We start from the raw sequence: 16,887 nt of genomic DNA, 5'->3' as shown, positions 1-16,887 counted from the left end.
GGTTCCTGCCTGACCATGGGAAAGAGAGCAGCCCAGGAGCAGGAAGTACAGAGAATCAGAGCTCTGTACCTGGGTAAGTACTGGGGGGAGATTGGATTCACTTACCCAGGGGAAGGTTCCTGTCTGACCATGGGAAAGAGAGCAGCCCAGGAGCAGGAAGTACAGAGAATCAGAGCTCTGTACCTGGGTAAGTACTGGGGGGAGATTGGATTCACTTACCCAGGGGGAGGTTCCTGCCTGACCATGGGAAAGAGAGCAGCCCAGGAGCAGGAAGTACAGAGAATCAGAGCTCTGTACCTGGGTAAGTACTGGGGGGAGATTGGATTCACTTACCCAGGGGGAAGGTTCCTGTCTGACCATGGGAAAGAGAGCAGCCCAGGAGCAGGAAGTACAGAGAATCAGAGCTCTGTACCTGGGTAAGTACTGGGGGGAGATTGGATTCACTTACCCAGGGGGAGGTTCCTGCCTGACCATGGGAAAGAGAGCAGCCCAGGAGCAGGAAGTACAGAGAATCAGAGCTCTGTACCTGGGTAAGTACTGGGGGGAGATTGGATTCACTTACCCAGGGGGAGGTTCCTGTCTGACCATGGGAAAGAGAGCAGCCCAGGAGCAGGAAGTACAGAGAATCAGAGCTCTGTACCTGGGTAAGTACTGGGGGGAGATTGGATTCACTTACCCAGGGGGAGGTTCCTGCCTGACCATGGGAAAGAGAGCAGCCCAGGAGCAGGAAGTACAGAGAATCAGAGCTCTGTACCTGGGTAAGTACTGGGGGAGATTGGATTCACTTACCCAGGGGGAAGGTTCCTGTCTGACCATGGGAAAGAGAGCAGCCCAGGAGCAGGAAGTACAGAGAATCAGAGCTCTGTACCTGGGTAAGTACTGGGGGGAGATTGGATTCACTTACCCAGGGGGAGGTTCCTGCCTGACCATGGGAAAGAGAGCAGCCCAGGAGCAGGAAGTACAGAGAATCAGAGCTCTGTACCTGGGTAAGTACTGGGGGGAGATTGGATTCACTTACCCAGGGGGAGGTTCCTGTCTGACCATGGGAAAGAGAGCAGCCCAGGAGCAGGAAGTACAGAGAATCAGAGCTCTGTACCTGGGTAAGTACTGGGGGGAGATTGGATTCACTTACCCAGGGGGAAGGTTCCTGCCTGACCATGGGAAAGAGAGCAGCCCAGGAGCAGGAAGTACAGAGAATCAGAGCTCTGTACCTGGGTAAGTACTGGGGGGAGATTGGATTCACTTACCCAGGGGGAGGTTCCTGCCTGACCATGGGAAAGAGAGCAGCCCAGGAGCAGGAAGTACAGAGAATCAGAGCTCTGTACCTGGGTAAGTACTGGGGGGAGATTGGATTCACTTACCCAGGGGGAGGTTCCTGCCTGACCATGGGAAAGAGAGCAGCCCAGGAGCAGGAAGTACAGAGAATCAGAGCTCTGTACCTGGGTAAGTACTGGGGGGAGATTGGATTCACTTACCCAGGGGGAGGTTCCTGCCTGACCATGGGAAAGAGAGCAGCCCAGGAGCAGGAAGTACAGAGAATCAGAGCTCTGTACCTGGGTAAGTACTGGGGGGAGATTGGATTCACTTACCCAGGGGGAAGGTTCCTGCCTGACCATGGGAAAGAGAGCAGCCCAGGAGCAGGAAGCTGCCAGTTCTGATAATGGCCATAGTGCCAATACCCGGGCGCACTCAGTGGAATTTGATGCCTCGGAGCCAGTGGGACAGCAATAAAGATTCAGGAGTCGCAATTAGTGACAGACTTGCGGTTTCTGGTACAAATATCACTCCCTTAATTACACGCAAGGAAACCGTAATACAATTAATTACTGAGCTCGTTGGCATGTCTGTGTTTCCCAGGCCTGGCAGTGCCAATCACCCAGCACAGACAGAGATAGTAGGCGCTTCTGCCCGTGACTGGAGGGGCAAATGTGCAACAAACGGGGTCCTTTTGTTTCCTACAGCCCTTGCTTTAAGCAGCTGGCCAACCAGGGGGTCTGTTGGGGGCATGTGACTTCCCTGTGTTGCCGGCCCTTCACTACGATTCCCAGAATCCTCAGTAATGTTTCCTGTTAGCGCTGAAAGTGTACGAGGTTAAAGCTCTACCCTTGGGAGGTGTGAGATACCCTAGGGGGCGACTCAGAGCTTCACGAGTCGGAACAGACGGTGCAGTCTCAGCTACACGAGTCGGAACAGACGGTGCAGTCTCAGCTACACGAGTCGGAACAGACGGTGCAGTCTCAGCTACACGAGTCGGAACAGACGGTGCAGTCTCAGCTACACGAGTCGGAACAGACGGTGCAGTCTCAGCTACACGAGTCGGAACAGACAGTGCAGTCTCAGAGCTACACGAGTCGGAACAGACGGTGCAGTCTCAGAGCTACACGAGTCGGAACAGACGGTGCAGTCTCAGCTACACGAGTCGGAACAGACGGTGCAGTCTCAGAGCTACACGAGTCGGAACAGACGGTGCAGTCTCAGAGCTACACGAGTCGGAACAGACGGTGCAGTCTCAGCTACACTAGTCGGAACAGACGGTGCAGTCTCAGCTACACGAGTCAGAACAGACGATGCAGTCTCAGCTACACGAGTCGGAACAGACGGTGCAGTCTCAGAGCTACACGAGTCTGAACAGACGATGCAGTCTCAGCTACACGAGTCGGAACAGACGGTGCAGTCTCAGAGCTACACGAGTCAGAACAGACGATGCAGTCTCAGCTACACGAGTCGGAACAGACGATGCAGTCTCAGCTACACGAGTCGGAACAGACGGTGCAGTCTCAGCTACACGAGTCGGAACAGACGGTGCAGTCTCAGCTACACGAGTCGGAACAGACGGTGCAGTCTCAGCTACACGAGTCGGAACAGACGGTGCAGTCTCGGCTACACGAGTCGGAACAGACGGTGCAGTCTCGGCTACACGAGTCGGAACAGACGGTGCAGTCTCAGAGCTACACGAGTCGGAACAGACGGTGCAGTCTCAGAGCTACACGAGTCGGAACAGACGGTGCAGTCTCAGCTACACGAGTCTGAACAGACGGTGCAGTCTCAGAGCTACACGAGTCTGAACAGACGGTGCAGTCTCAGAGCTACACGAGTCTGAACAGACGGTGCAGTCTCAGCTACACGAGTCGGAACAGACGGTGCAGTCTCAGCTACACGAGTCGGAACAGACGGTGCACCCATAAGTACCAACACACTGACCTTATCCTCTCTAATAGTGTGCCAGTCTGCCCCAATCCCCTGGCACTGTGCCCACCATTATGTTCCGTATGGGATACTCGGCCTGGCACTCACTCTGCCACGTCACTGTCACAATATTGTTCCAAGGTTGGCGCTCACTGGGGGTTGCGGGGAGTTGTTTTCCTTGCGGTGTAGGTTACAGCTTTATTATATATATATTAGTCAATTTGCAATTGGTTTATTTAGTGTAGTTTCTCAGTTATTTGGCTTTGCCTTCATCAGCTTCTTCAGTTTGGTATTTCAGCTGTTATCCGGTTGCTAGGGTCTTGTTTACCTTAGCAACCAGGCCATGGTTTATATAATAGACTGGAAGGTGAGTAGGAGAGGGACTTGAATAGAAAGATAAGTAATAAAAAGTTGCTAGGAATAGGGCATTATATAACCCTAATACTCAAAGTTAAAGTAATGGTGAACCCACCCCTTCTGCTACATTGATGCAGGAGTCGGAAGCAGCAGTGCAGGGAATATAAATAGGCAGCCAGGGCTTTCAGTGGCGGGTACATGGCTACTGAACCAGGCCCCCCCCCCCTTATAGCCATAACTGGAGATGGAAAATGTGTGCTGCCATAGTGCTGTTAGCGCTGTGTCAGCTCGTGGGTTAATGAGTGTGGGAGTTGCGGGGAGTTGTAGGGCTCAGCAGCTCCGTCCATCTCGCCGCCCCAGACTTTGAACATCCATAAATGCCGCACAGAAAGGACTTTGCTTCAGCAGTGTCAGTCTGCCCCGTGCCCTTCTCTGCCTGCCCGACTCCAGAAACAATGTATTGGCAACCCTCTCCGCTTCCCACAATGCCTTGCTTCTGCTATTCTCCTGCACAGGGCATTTCCCATAAGCCCCTATATAAAGGGGAATGTTGGGGGGATACACCTAATGTGGGGGGCAGAGATCTCAGCACAGCCCTGCACAGTACATTTCCCATAAGCCCCTATATAAAGGGGAATGTTGGGGGGATACACCTAATGTGGGGGGCAGAGATCTCAGCACAGCCCTGCACAGTACATTTCCCATAAGCCCCTATATAAAGGGGAATGTTGGGGGGATACACCTAATGTGGGGGGCAGAGATCTCAGCACAGCCCTGCACTGTGCATTTCCCATAAGCCCCTATATAAAGGGGAATGTTGGGGGGGATAAACCTAATGTGGGGGGCAGAGATCTCAGCACAGCCCTGCACTGTGCATTTCCCATAAGTCCCTATATAAAGGGGAATGTTGGGGGGATACACCTAATGTGGGGGGGCAGAGATCTCAGCACAGCCCTGCACTGTGCATTTCCCATAAGTCCCTATATAAAGGGGAATGTTGGGGGGGGGGATTGATGGGAAAGTACCAGTTCTTGTTAAATGTATAGGTAAATATATAATAATATATACTAACACTGATGGATGAATAGACTGTACAGAGGCTGTGAGCTGAGCTACTGATAACAGTGAGATGGTTACATTGTGTCCCGGGCTTACAGATAAGGGGGGGAGTAACAAGTGTGTGTGAGTGCAAAGCAATAATACCCAGTGTTGCAACAGCCAGCACTGTCACATATACTATTGTTGGCCTTGGGTTTGCACCTTGGGAAGGTTCTAGAACATATCTTTAAGGGAAAGTCCACCTGGGTAAGTACTGGGGGGAGATTGGATTCACTTACCCAGGGGGGGGGGGGGGGTCCTGTCTGACCATGGGAAAGAGAGCAGCCCAGGAGCAGGAAGTACAGAGAATCAGAGCTCTGTACCTGGGTAAGTACTGGGGGGGAGATTGGATTCACTTACCCAGGGGGGGGGGGGGTTCCTGCCTGACCATGGGAAAGAGAGCAGCCCAGGAGGCAGGAAGTACAGAGAATCAGAGCTCTGTACCTGGGTAAGTACTGGGGGGAGATTGCATTCACTTACCCAGGGGGGGGGGGGGGGTTCCTGCCTGACCATGGGAAAGAGAGCAGCCCAGGAGCAGGAAGTACAGAGAATCAGAGCTCTGTACCTGGGTAAGTACTGGGGGAGATTGGATTCACTTACCCAGGGGGGGGTTCCTGCCTGACCATGGGAAAGAGAGCAGCCCAGGAGCAGGAAGTACAGAGAATCAGAGCTCTGTACCTGGGTAAGTACTGGGGGGAGATTGGATTCACTTACCCAGGGGGAGGGTTCCTGCCTGACCATGGGAAAGAGAGCAGCCCAGGAGCAGGAAGTACAGAGAATCAGAGCTCTGTACCTGGGTAAGTACTGGGGGAGATTGGATTCACTTACCATGGGGGGGGTTCCTGTCTGACCATGGGAAAGAGAGCAGCCCAGGAGCAGGAAGTACAGAGAATCAGAGCTCTGTACCTGGGTAAGTACTGGGGGGAGATTGGATTCACTTACCCAGGGGGGGGTTCCTGCCTGACCATGGGAAAGAGAGCAGCCCAGGAGCAGGAAGTACAGAGAATCAGAGCTCTGTACCTGGGTAAGTACTGGGGGGAGATTGGATTCACTTACCCAGGGGGAGGTTCCTGCCTGACCATGGGAAAGAGAGCAGCCCAGGAGCAGGAAGTACAGAGAATCAGAGCTCTGTACCTGGGTAAGTACTGGGGGGAGATTGGATTCACTTACCCAGGGGGAGGTTCCTGTCTGACCATGGGAAAGAGAGCAGCCCAGGAGCAGGAAGTGTCAGTAGAGGCTTTGCAGACACAATAGACTGACAGTCTGCAGTTGGCGCAGTGTCTGGCAGAGCTGGCATGACTGGCACATAGGAGTGAAGCCGCACCCCGGCATATACCTGTCATTATCCTGTCATGCTGTTACCCTACACGTTCCTCTCATGTTAAGCCAGGCCGGGGCAGATATAAACCCTAAAGCCTCCGCCCAGAACCTTAGCTCTTCTGGTTGAATAATTCATATAAAGCAGCCTAATTGCAGGGTAGCCTAGCGAGCCCCTCCCCTGGCAGTTTACTATATACAGTCACATTATTACATTTCCTAATGTGCAAATTCCTTTCCTTGTTACAATGTGAGATCATTAAAGATCAGTTTATGACACCATTGTATCCTCCTGAGCACAGATGCACCCATAGATGTCACCCTAGCCCCTCCCTAAGGACCCTGGGGGGGAGGGGATCAGAGCTGTACCCCTCTCCTTTCCCCCTTTACTAGAAAGCAGCCTGCCGTGCCTCTCCTGGGCTCCTATTGTAAGGCTATCAGAAAGCCATCAGGGCTATAGCAGATAAAGGACAGCAGCGATTCTTTATCTTCTGTATAAAGTTCAGCAAAGCCACGGAATGAATAGGAGTATAATTAGCAGCAGTACAGGCTGTACTTTCCCTTTAACCAACCCTGGGGTGGCAGTTTCTATTTTTCCTTGGGGGGGGGGGGAATAACGAGGAAGTTAATGGGATTAAAGGCAGCACTGGGATCACATGATCACTTTATCATATGCCACAGCAAGTGGGCGGCTCCCTCACTCGTGCACTCTACTCTCCAGCGCTGACATACCCTCCCTGCCTCCATCCGACTGTGCTGGGGCAATTGGTATGTGCCAGGCTTCCCCTCTGCCTTCTATCAGGTAAGCTTATTAACCCTTCTGCTGCCAGCACTGCTCCGGGGCATGGGATTTCTCACGTCTTACTTACCCTTTATTCTAATAACTGACTGCACTGCTGCTCCTCACTACCCAAACCATTGAGACGCTGCAGCAGTAGTTGGTTCCCTTCCAGCTGAATGAATTTTCTGCAATATATATATATATTTTCTGTACTGCTGTTTCTGACTCCTGAACCAATGTTTCTTCAATATGGGGTTTAATGCATATTTACATTTGAGCAGAAGTTGGCAAAAAAAATTGCATGGTGTGGGGAAGTATTGGCACTTTCTTCTGCCCAGAGCATTCTAGTCACATGACTATCAACTGAGCGCTAAGTAGCCCTGGATTCGGTGCATTCTGAGCTTGCACTCTAATAAGGAACTTCTAGGAGTTTGCCTTAGATTCAGTTGTAGCAGTGGGATTTGCAGTTGCTCCAATTTGGGATGTAAATTGTTATGTGGTTGCTATGGTACTCAGTGAAAGAAACCAGGTCCCACTAGGAACCTGACTATTCACCTTCCCAGGATGAGAACTCTTCTTTGGGCTGCTCTCTTTCCCATGGTCAGGCAGGAACCTCCCCCTGGGTAAGTGAATCCAATCTCCCCCCAGTACTTACCCAGGTACAGAGCTCTGATTCTCTGTACTTCCTGCTCCTGGGCTGCTCTCTTTCCCATGGTCAGGCAGGAACACCCCCCCCCCCGGGTAAGTGAATCCAATCTCCCCCCAGTACTTACCCAGGTACAGAGCTCTAATTCTCTGTACTTCCTGCTCCTGGGCTGCTCTCTTTCCCATGGTCAGGCAGGAACACACCCCCCCCCCCCCCGGGTAAGTGAATCCAATCTCCCCCCAGTACTTACCCAGGTACAGAGCTCTGATTCTCTGTACTTCCTGCTCCTGGGCTGCTCTCTTTCCCATGGTCAGACAGGAACCTCCCCCTGGGTAAGTGAATCCAATCTCCCCCCAGTACTTACCCAGGTACAGAGCTCTGATTCTCTGTACTTCCTGCTCCTGGGCTGCTCTCTTTCCCATGGTCAGACAGGAACCTCCCCCCGGGTAAGTGAATTCCCCCCCCAGTACTTACCCAGGTACAGAGCTCTGATTCTCTGTACTTCCTGCTCCTGGGCTGCTCTCTTTCCCATGGTCAGGCAGGAACCACCCCCCTCGGTAAGTGAATCCAATCTCCCCCCAGTACTTACCCAGGTACAGAGCTCTGATTCTCTGTACTTCCTGCTCCTGGGCTGCTCTCTTTCCCATGGTCAGGCAGGAAACCTCCCCTGGGTAAGTGAATCCCAATCTCCCCCCAGTACTTACCCAGGTACAGAGCTCTGATTCTCTGTACTTCCTGCTCCTGGCTGCTCTCTTTCCCATGGTCAGACAGGAACCTCCCCCCGGGTAAGTGAATCCCCCCCCAGTACTTACCCAGGTACAGAGCTCTGATTCTCTGTACTTCCTGCTCCTGGGCTGCTCTCTTTCCCATTGTCAGGCAGGAACCACCCCCCTCGGGTAAGTGAATCCAATCTCCCCCCAGTACTTACCCAGGTACAGAGCTCTGATTCTCTGTACTTCCTGCTCCTGGGCTGCTCTCTTTCCCATGGTCAGGCAGGAACCTCCCCCTGGGTAAGTGAATCCAATCTCCCCCCAGTACTTACCCAGGTACAGAGCTCTGATTCTCTGTACTTCCTGCTCCTGGGCTGCTCTCTTTCCCATGGTCAGGCAGGAACCTCCCCCTGGGTAAGTGAATCCAATCTCCCCCCAGTACTTACCCCGGTACAGAGCTCTGGTTGTGACTCCATACAAGCTGCTGCAGGCACTTTCCCTATGAAATAATGAATATAAAGTTAATGGGAGTAGAGCCGGCTGCTGACAGACGCTAATGGAGGTGGCAGGGTGCCAGGGGTAATTCATGGGAGAATATTAGGGCACATTAGTGGCAGGAATTCGGTGCCAGCAGGAACGAGGTGTCATTATTTTATTTGGTTATTTAATGACTCCTTCCCTGCGTGTGGATAAGGAAGGGTGTCATTTTCTCTGCTATTATTTCTTCCCTGCGCCTTCCCGGCTCACTTACACGGAAGGGGAAGGTGAATTGGGTCTCAAAAATAACCCTGGCACCGTCACTGGGCAGTGCCAGCTCTGGAATGTGATACTGGTTTGTTTAGGGTTAACCCCAAATGTCCTGCAGGCCGAGAATATAGAATCTCAGCCATAAAGCAGGGCAGGACTGCTGCTTACAATGGGGGGATCAGATAGGATCTGTGCCACTGTGACAGAATGCTCTGTTATACAGATAGCTAGAATCTCAGCCATAAAGCAGGGCAGGACTGCTGCTTACAATGGGGGGATCAGATAGGATCTGTGCCACTGTGACAGAATGCTCTGTTATACATATAGCTAGAATCTCACCATAAAGCAGGGCAGGACTGCTGCTTACAATGGGGGGATCAGATAGGATCTGTGCCACTGTGACAGAATGCTCTGTTATACAGATAGCTAGAATCTCAGCCATAAAGCAGGGCACGACTGCTGTCTTACAATTGGGGGGATCAGATAGGATCTGAGAGAGATGCGGAGAGAGGCCGGTTCCTTGGGCGGAGAGAGGCCGTTCCTTGGGCGGCATGAGAGGCCGTTCTTGGGCGGAAGAGAAGGCCGTTCCTTGGGGCGGAGAGAGGGCCGTTCCTTGGGCGGAGAGAGGCGCGTCGCCTTGGGCCGGAGAGAGGCCGTTTCCCTTGGGCGGAGAGAGGCCAGTTCCTTGAGGTAGAGGGGCCGTTCCTTGGGCAGAGGGGCTTCTCTATAGGTTAGTACATCTGCACTTAACAGATTCCTTGTGCTGCTCTCCTCCCACTGTTCAATTGGTCTTCATTTTTTATTTGTAGTTTTTTTAGGTATTTTAATTTTTGCTCATCAGCTCTATAACTTTCAGCAGCTATCTGGTTGCTATGGTCCAAATGACCTTAGCGACCAGGAAGCGGTTTGAATGTGATACGATATATAAATAGATTAGCACCTGAATAGAAAGATAAGGAATAAAAAGTAACAATAACAATAAAACTGGAGCCTCACAGAGCAATAGGGTTTGGCTGCCGGGGTCAGCGACCCCCATTTGAAAGCTGCAAAGAAAAGAAGGGAAATAAATATAAAGGATAAATAATGAAGACCAATTGAACAGTTGCATAGAATTGGCCATTCTATAACATAGGGAAAGTTAACATAAAGGTGAACCTCCCCATTAAAGTCCATTATGTGGCGCACAGGCTCCCTCTAGTGGAGAGCTGGTGTAACGACCATGGAGCCCCTTGGCACTGCCCTCTGTTCTGCCCCCTCATGGGTCTAATTCAGCACAAGGGGTTAATGGCTCTTGTAACAGGGTCTAGTTGCCCTGACCTATAGGTGTGCGTATAGTAATATTAACCCTTTGTGCCGCAGCCTGAGGAACGTGCTGTCCGTGGTGGGCACCGACGCCTTGAAGAAAACCAAGAAAGACGAAGAGAAGAGCAAGAAGTCGAGCGACGAGGTACAAAGCTGCTGCCTGTGCTCCTCCCCCTGTATTGTGCTCCTCCCCCTGTATCATCACATGGTCCCCTACTGACCCCTCCCCCTTTAGCCATGATTTCATATGCGCCTGGTGTCTGCCAATCAGAAGCTTGTATGCATTCAGGCTGCTCAGCCAATGATGTTTAGAGATGCACTGTGCCACTAGGGGCGCCGGATACATCCTTATTGTTCTGTCAGCGATCGCAAGCTCTTTGGACCACAACAAGAATTTCTTTTTTTCTATAGTATCAGCAAACCTGGTATCACGAGGGCCCCAATACGCTGAAAATGGCTCGCCTGTGGCTGGCGCACTACTCCCTCCCTCGGTAAGTACCTTGGCCAATGGGCAGTGCTATAAATGGGTAGTGGGCGGGGCCAGAGATCTGCTGCTGATCTAGTTCTGCTAGTAGTGGATTGGCCTATAGAAAGCAGAATTGTTCATTAACTAAAGCCCAGTTCTTTGGGGAGCAACCACCTTCAGCGCCGGGGTTCCGAGGCCCTAGCAACAAGCTTTGGGTAACATTTCCACTATACTGTGGATATAATGCAGCGATACATTATGGAAATGGCATTGATTCCTGATGCTGCTGGACTACAACTCCCAGAATCCTTTATCCTCCGTGGTTAAAGCCTCCTGGGAGCTGTATGCTTAATGGGGCACAAACACCGGGTGTATCTGGGGCACAGAACCTGTCACGGCTTTTGGTTCTTTAGGGCTCTGACGCGGCTGCAGGCTGCCAGGGAGCAGCGGGGGATCCCAGAATCCACCAGGACTTCCCAGAAACAGGAGCTGAATAAGTCTCTGCAGGTAAGTACCCCAGGGATTCCCTGCACCCTCGCTGCCCCCCCCCGGGGCCCTATATACAGAGTGACCCCCGGTCTCATTTGCCCCTTTCTCTCCCTGCATTTCAGTCCCTGAATAATTTCTGCAGCCAAATCGGAGACGACCGGCCGCTGTCCTTCTGCCACTTCAGCCCCAACTCCAAGATGTTGGCCACAGGCTGCTGGTGAGATGGGGCGGGGCATTCTGTGGGGGAATGTTCCATAGGGACCTGGGTGGGGGGGAACGGGAGAGGCCATTGCTGGCCCTGCTCTCTGTGGGGGAATGTTCCATAGGGACCTGGGTGGGGGGGAACGGGAGAGGCCATTGCTGGCCCTGCTCTCTGTGGGGGAATGTTCCATAGGGACCTGGGCGGGGGGAAGGAGAGGCCATTGCTGGCCCTGCTCTCCGTGGGGGATGTTCCATAGGGACTGGCGGGGGAAGAGCATTGCTGGCCCTGCTCTCTGTGGGGAATGTTCCATAGGGACGCTGGGCGGGAGGGAGCAGAGGGAGGCCATTGCTGGCCCTGCTCTCTGTGGGAGAATGTTCCATAGGGACCTGGGCGGGGGGAGCAGGGGAGGCCATTGCTGGCCCTGCTCTCTGTGGGAGAATGTTCCATAGGGACCTGGGCGGGGGGAGCAGGGGAGGCCATTGCTGGCCCTGCTCTCTGTGGGAGAATGTTCCATAGGGACCTGGGCGGGGGGAGCAGGGGAGGCCATTGCTGGCCCTGCTCTCTGTGGGAGAATGTTCCATAGGGACCTGGGCGGGGGAGCAGGGGGGCCATTGCTGGCCCTGCTCTCTGTGGGAGAATGTTCCATAGGGACCTGGGCGGGGGGAGCAGGGGAGGCCATTGCTGGCCCTGCTCTCTGTGGGAGAATGTTCCATAGGGACCTGGGCGGTGGGAACCGGAGAGGCCATTGCTGGCCCTGCTCTCTGTGGGGGAATGTTCCATAGGGACCTGGGTGGGGGGGAACGGGAGAGGCCATTGCTGGCCCTGCTCTCTGTGGGGGAATGTTCCATAGGGACCTGGGCGGGGGGAACAGGAAGGCCATTGCTGGCCCTGCTCTCTGTGGGGGAATGTTCCATAGGGACCTGGGTGGGGGGACGGGAGAGGCCATTGCTGGGCCCTGCTCTCTGTGGGGGAATGTTTCCATAGGGACCTGGGCAGGGGGGGAGCAGGGGAGGCCATTGCTGGCCCTGCCTCTCTGTGGGAATGGTTCCATAGGGAACCTGGGCGGGGGGAGGCAGGGAGGCCATTGCTGGCCCTGCCTCTCTGTGGGGGATGTTCCATAGGGACCTGGGCGGGGGAGCAGGGGAGGCCATTGCTGGCCCTGCTCTCTGTGGAGAATGTTCCATAGGGACCTGGGCGGGGGGGGAACCGGAGAGGCCATTGCTGGCCCTGCTCTCTGTGGGGTAATGTTCCATAGGACCTTGGGGCGGGGGGAACAGGAGAGGCCATTGCTGGCCCTGCTCTCTGTGGGGTAATGTTCCATAGGACCTTGGGGCGGGGGGAACAGGGGAGGCCATTGCTGGCCCTGCTCTCCGTGGGGGAATGTTCCATAGGGACCTGGGCGGGGGAACGGAGAGGCCATGCTGGCCCTGCTCTCCGTGGGGAATGTTCCATAGGGACCTGGGCGGGGGAACAGGAGAGGCCATTGCTGGCCCTGCTCTCCGTGGGGGGATGTTCCATAGGGACCTGGGTGGGGAGGCTTGGGGGAGGAGGGGCTAGATAGAGAAATCATTGAAGGGTAAGTTAATTGCAATCTCTTTCTTTCCATCCATAGGAGTGGGCTGTGCAAGTTATGGTCGTGCCAGACTGCAACCTGATCCGAACCCTAAGAGGTGAGAAGGGGGACCCCTTTATACTGCGCCCCAATAGCAAACCCCACGTGTAACAGTGTCACCTTATTGTCCCTCCCCCACTAATGACCCATTGTACCACTGACTGGCACTGAAGCCGAGTGTTATTATCCACAGGTACCCCCCCAGGTTATTTCTCTGCCATGGTTGGTGCAACTCCCTAGCCCCTCCCATTCCGTCATTCCCTCTTCCCCTCCTGTTGCTTTCAGGACACAACACAAACGTGGGCGCCATAGTGTTCCACCCCAAGGCCACAATCTCATTGGAGGAGAAGGATGGAATTTGGCTTCCTGCGCGGCCGACGGCTCCGTCAAACTCTGGAACCTGGAGAGGTAAGTGGTCTCTCTGCATTGGGGTTGGTAGATGGTGTCTGATCCTGAGCATAGAATAACCCTCCCCCCTGTGCTAGAATAACCCTCCCCCTGCACTTTCCCTCCTCCCACCAAAGCAGGGAATGAGTGCTGGGCTCCTGCATTGGCTGCAGTGATACAAATGGCCACAAGGTGTCACTGTCACTTTGATGTTCCACCCTATTCATTTCATGCGGAATTTATATTCCAAATCTCCCTTTCCATTGGCTGGAAAGCCAATCACATGGTGCCGTTTCCCATGATCCCGGCAGAGCAGGAACCTGCGAATGGCAATATCCGTGCAGCTTTTAGCCCGCAGGGGCAGGTGGAGAGGCCGGTGTTGCCCCAGCGAGTCTCTGGGGCGTTGCTATGCGGAGGTTGCCTGGGTAAATGATCCCACTCAGGGCCCTGCCATCCCCTAGGGGCCCCTCTCTCTCTGCTCCCAGGGCTTCCTCTAGTCATGACTGGCACTGTGCCAGGGCGGCCCGGGGGGGGCGGGGTTATAAGGCCATTACAGAAGCCAAAATGCCCTCATTGGTTGCCATGTTTATTTTGCCTAGTGACGAGCCGGTGGCTGATATTGAGGGTCACTCAGTGCGGGTGGCGCGGGTAACGTGGCATCCGTCCGGCAGGTTCCTGGGCACCCACCTGGTGAGTACTGAGGCCGAGGGGAGGGGGGACTGGGGCTTCAGGGGTGTTTTACGTGTGTTTAACTTTTTTTAACCCCTTCCAGCCATGATCGTTCCTGGAGACTGTGGGACCTGGAAGCCCAGGAGGAAATCCTGCACCAGGAGGGGCACAGCAAGGGGGTGTACGACATAGACTTCCATACGGACGGGTCATTAGCTGCCACCGGGTAGGTACCCCCAGTCTGGGCCCCCAGGGGCAGGTTTGTGCCCACTCTGTGCCCCTAATGCCCCGTCTCCTCCCTACAGGGGTCTCGATGCTTCGGCAGAGTCTGGGATCTACGTACCGGCCGCTGCATTATGTTCCTGGAGGGGCACCTTAAGGAGATCTACGCCGTCAACTTCTCCCCCAATGGGTAAGTGGCCTCGGGCGGGCTCTGTACCTGGGTAAGTACTGGGGGGAGATTGGATTCACTTACCCAGGGGGAGGTTCCTGCCTGACCATGGGAAAGAGAGCAGCCCAGGAGCAGGAAGTACAGAGAATCAGAGCTCTGTACCTGGGTAAGTACTGGGGGAGATTGGATTCACTTACCCGGGGGGGGGTCCTGACTGACCATGGGAAAGAGAGCAGCCCAGGAGCAGGAAGTACAGAGAATCAGAGCTCTGTACCTGGGTAAGTACTGGGGGGGGGATTGGATTCACTTACCCAGGGGGGGGGTTCCTGTCTGACCAATGGGAAAGAGAGCAGCCCAGGAGCAGGAAGTACAGAGAATCAGAGCTCTGTACCTGGGTAAGTACTGGGGGGAGATTGGATTCACTTACCCCAGGGGGGGGTTCCTGTCTGACCATGGGAAAGAGAGCAGCCCAGGAGCAGGAAGTACAGAGAATCAGAGCTCTGTACCTGGGTAAGTACTGGGGGGAGATTGGATTCACTTACCCAGGGGGAGGTTCCTGCCTGACCATGGGAAAGAGAGCAGCCCAGGTGCAGGAAGTACAGAGAATCAGAGCTCTGTACCTGGGTTAAGTACTGGGGGAGATTGGATTCACTTACCCAGGGGGAGGTTCCTGCCTGACCATGGGAAAGAGAGCAGCCCAGGAGCAGGAAGTACAGAGAATCAGAGCTCTGTACCTGGGTAAGTACTGGGGGGAGATTGGATTCACTTACCCAGGGGGAGGTTCCTGCCTGACCATGGGAAAGAGAGCAGCCCAGGAGCAGGAAGTACAGAGAATCAGAGCTCTGTACCTGGGTAAGTACTGGGGGGAGATTGGATTCACTTACCCAGGGGGGGGGGGTTCCTGCCTGACCATGGGAAAGAGAGCAGCCCAGGAGCAGGAAGTACAGAGAATCAGAGCTCTGTACCTGGGTAAGTACTGGGGGGAGATTGGATTCACTTACCCAGGGGGGGTTCCTGCCTGACCATGGGAAAGAGAGCAGCCCAGGAGCAGGAAGTACAGAGATACATTCATTCCACCATGGGCTCCTTTCTTTACTGCACTGACACAAATTGACAGGAATAATTGTTGGAATAATGACATCCCATTGGTCAGGCAGCAGTAGCTCCATGGCCCTCTTCGAACTACACCTCCCAGAATTCCCTTTAGTGGATTGCAGCTGTAGTCCAATAACAAACATCGGCTGCTGAATACTGAAATGATAGGAATGTGACTCCCTGGGTCCCTATAACGCGGGTTGTTCTCCTCCCCAAGGTACCACGTTGCTACCGGCAGCGGTGACAACTCGTGCAAAGTGTGGGACCTGCGGCAGCGCCGGTGCATCTACACGATCCCGGCCCACCAGAACCTCACCAGCTCCGTCAAGTTTCAGCGTGAGTGCGACCTCCTCTGCCAACTGGGGGCGCTGGGGGGGGGGCTTGCTTTGCCAGTCTGTATGGCAGTGCCCAGGGCCTGCTCTTAGTGCCAGTTACTAATGTGTTTCCTACAAGTGGAAACACCACAAGGGGGCAGTAGGGAGGGGAGCAGCCCACAAGGGGGCAGTAGGGAGGGGAGCAGCCCACAAGGGGGCTGTAGGGAGGGGAGCAGCCCACAAGGGGGCTGTAGGGAGGGGAGCAGCCCACAAGGGGGCTGTAGGGAGGGGAGCAGCCCACAAGGGGGCAGTAGGGTGGGGAGCAGCAGCCCACAAGGGGGCAGTAGGGAGGGGAGCAGCAGCCCACAAGGGAGCAGTAGGGAGGGGGCAGCAGCCCACAAGGGCAGTAGGAGGGAGCAGCAGCCCACAAGGGGGCAGTAGGGAGGGGAGCAGCAGCCCACAAGGGGGCAGTAGGGAGGGGAGCAGCAGCCCACAAGGGGGCAGTAGGGAGGGGAGCAGCAGCCCACAAGGGGGCAGTAGGGAGGGGAGCCAGCAGCCCACAAGGGGCAGTAGGAGGAGGAGCAGCAGCCCAAGAAGGGGCAGTGGGAGGGAGCAGCCGACCCACAAGGGGGCAGTAGGGAGGGGAGCAGCAGCCCACAAGGGGCGAGTAGGGAGGGAGCAGCGCCCACAAGGGGGGCAGTAGGGAGGGGAGGCAGCCCACAAGGGGGCAGTAGGGAGGGGAGCAGCCCACAAGGGGGCATAGGTGGGAGGGGAGCAGCCCCACAAGAGGGCAGTAGGGAGGGAGGGAGCAGCAGCCCACAAGGGCAGTAGGGAGGGGAGCAGCCCACAAGGGGGCAGTGGGAGGGGAGCAGCCCACAAGGGGGCAGTAGGGAGGGGAGCAGCCCACAAGGGGGCAGTAGGGAGGGGAGGGGGAGCAAGGCAGCCCACAAGGGGGCAGTAGGGAGGGGAGCAGACCCACAAGGGGCAGTAGGGAGGGGATCAGCCCACAAGGGGGCTGTAAGGGAGAGCGGAGGCAGTGACACCACAAGGGGGCAGTAGAGGGAGAGGGGGAGTGGAGCAACCCACAAGGGGCAGTAGGGAGGGGAGCAACCCACAAA

The 16,887-nt window shown here is 54.9% G+C and overlaps 2 protein-coding genes across 2 annotated transcripts in view; both read left to right on the top strand.

The window, feature by feature from the left end:
• slc31a1 (solute carrier family 31 (copper transporter), member 1) overlaps nt 1-16,887 on the top strand; it is a gene marked incomplete at its 3' end in the record, with an annotated part of 37,123 nt that overhangs the window by 6,707 nt on the left and 13,529 nt on the right.
• prpf4 (pre-mRNA processing factor 4) lies at nt 10,202-15,791 on the top strand (the record flags this gene model as incomplete). Its single annotated transcript, NM_203727.1, is given in 14 exon segments — nt 10,202-10,289; nt 10,556-10,635; nt 11,024-11,117; nt 11,222-11,316; nt 12,914-12,935; nt 12,938-12,971; nt 13,199-13,265; nt 13,268-13,321; nt 13,900-13,984; nt 13,986-13,990; nt 14,073-14,195; nt 14,275-14,284; nt 14,287-14,381; nt 15,673-15,791. Coding segments are annotated over 14 exon segments (971 nt in total), but the record flags the coding sequence as incomplete, so codon positions are not given.

Source organism: Xenopus tropicalis, chromosome 8 (assembly GCF_000004195.4).
Source record: "Xenopus tropicalis strain Nigerian chromosome 8, UCB_Xtro_10.0, whole genome shotgun sequence".
In the NCBI taxonomy this organism is placed as follows: Eukaryota; Metazoa; Chordata; class Amphibia; order Anura; family Pipidae; genus Xenopus; species Xenopus tropicalis.
Note: the sequence above shows the minus strand (reverse complement) of the source record. Positions and strands in the feature narration are given on the sequence as shown.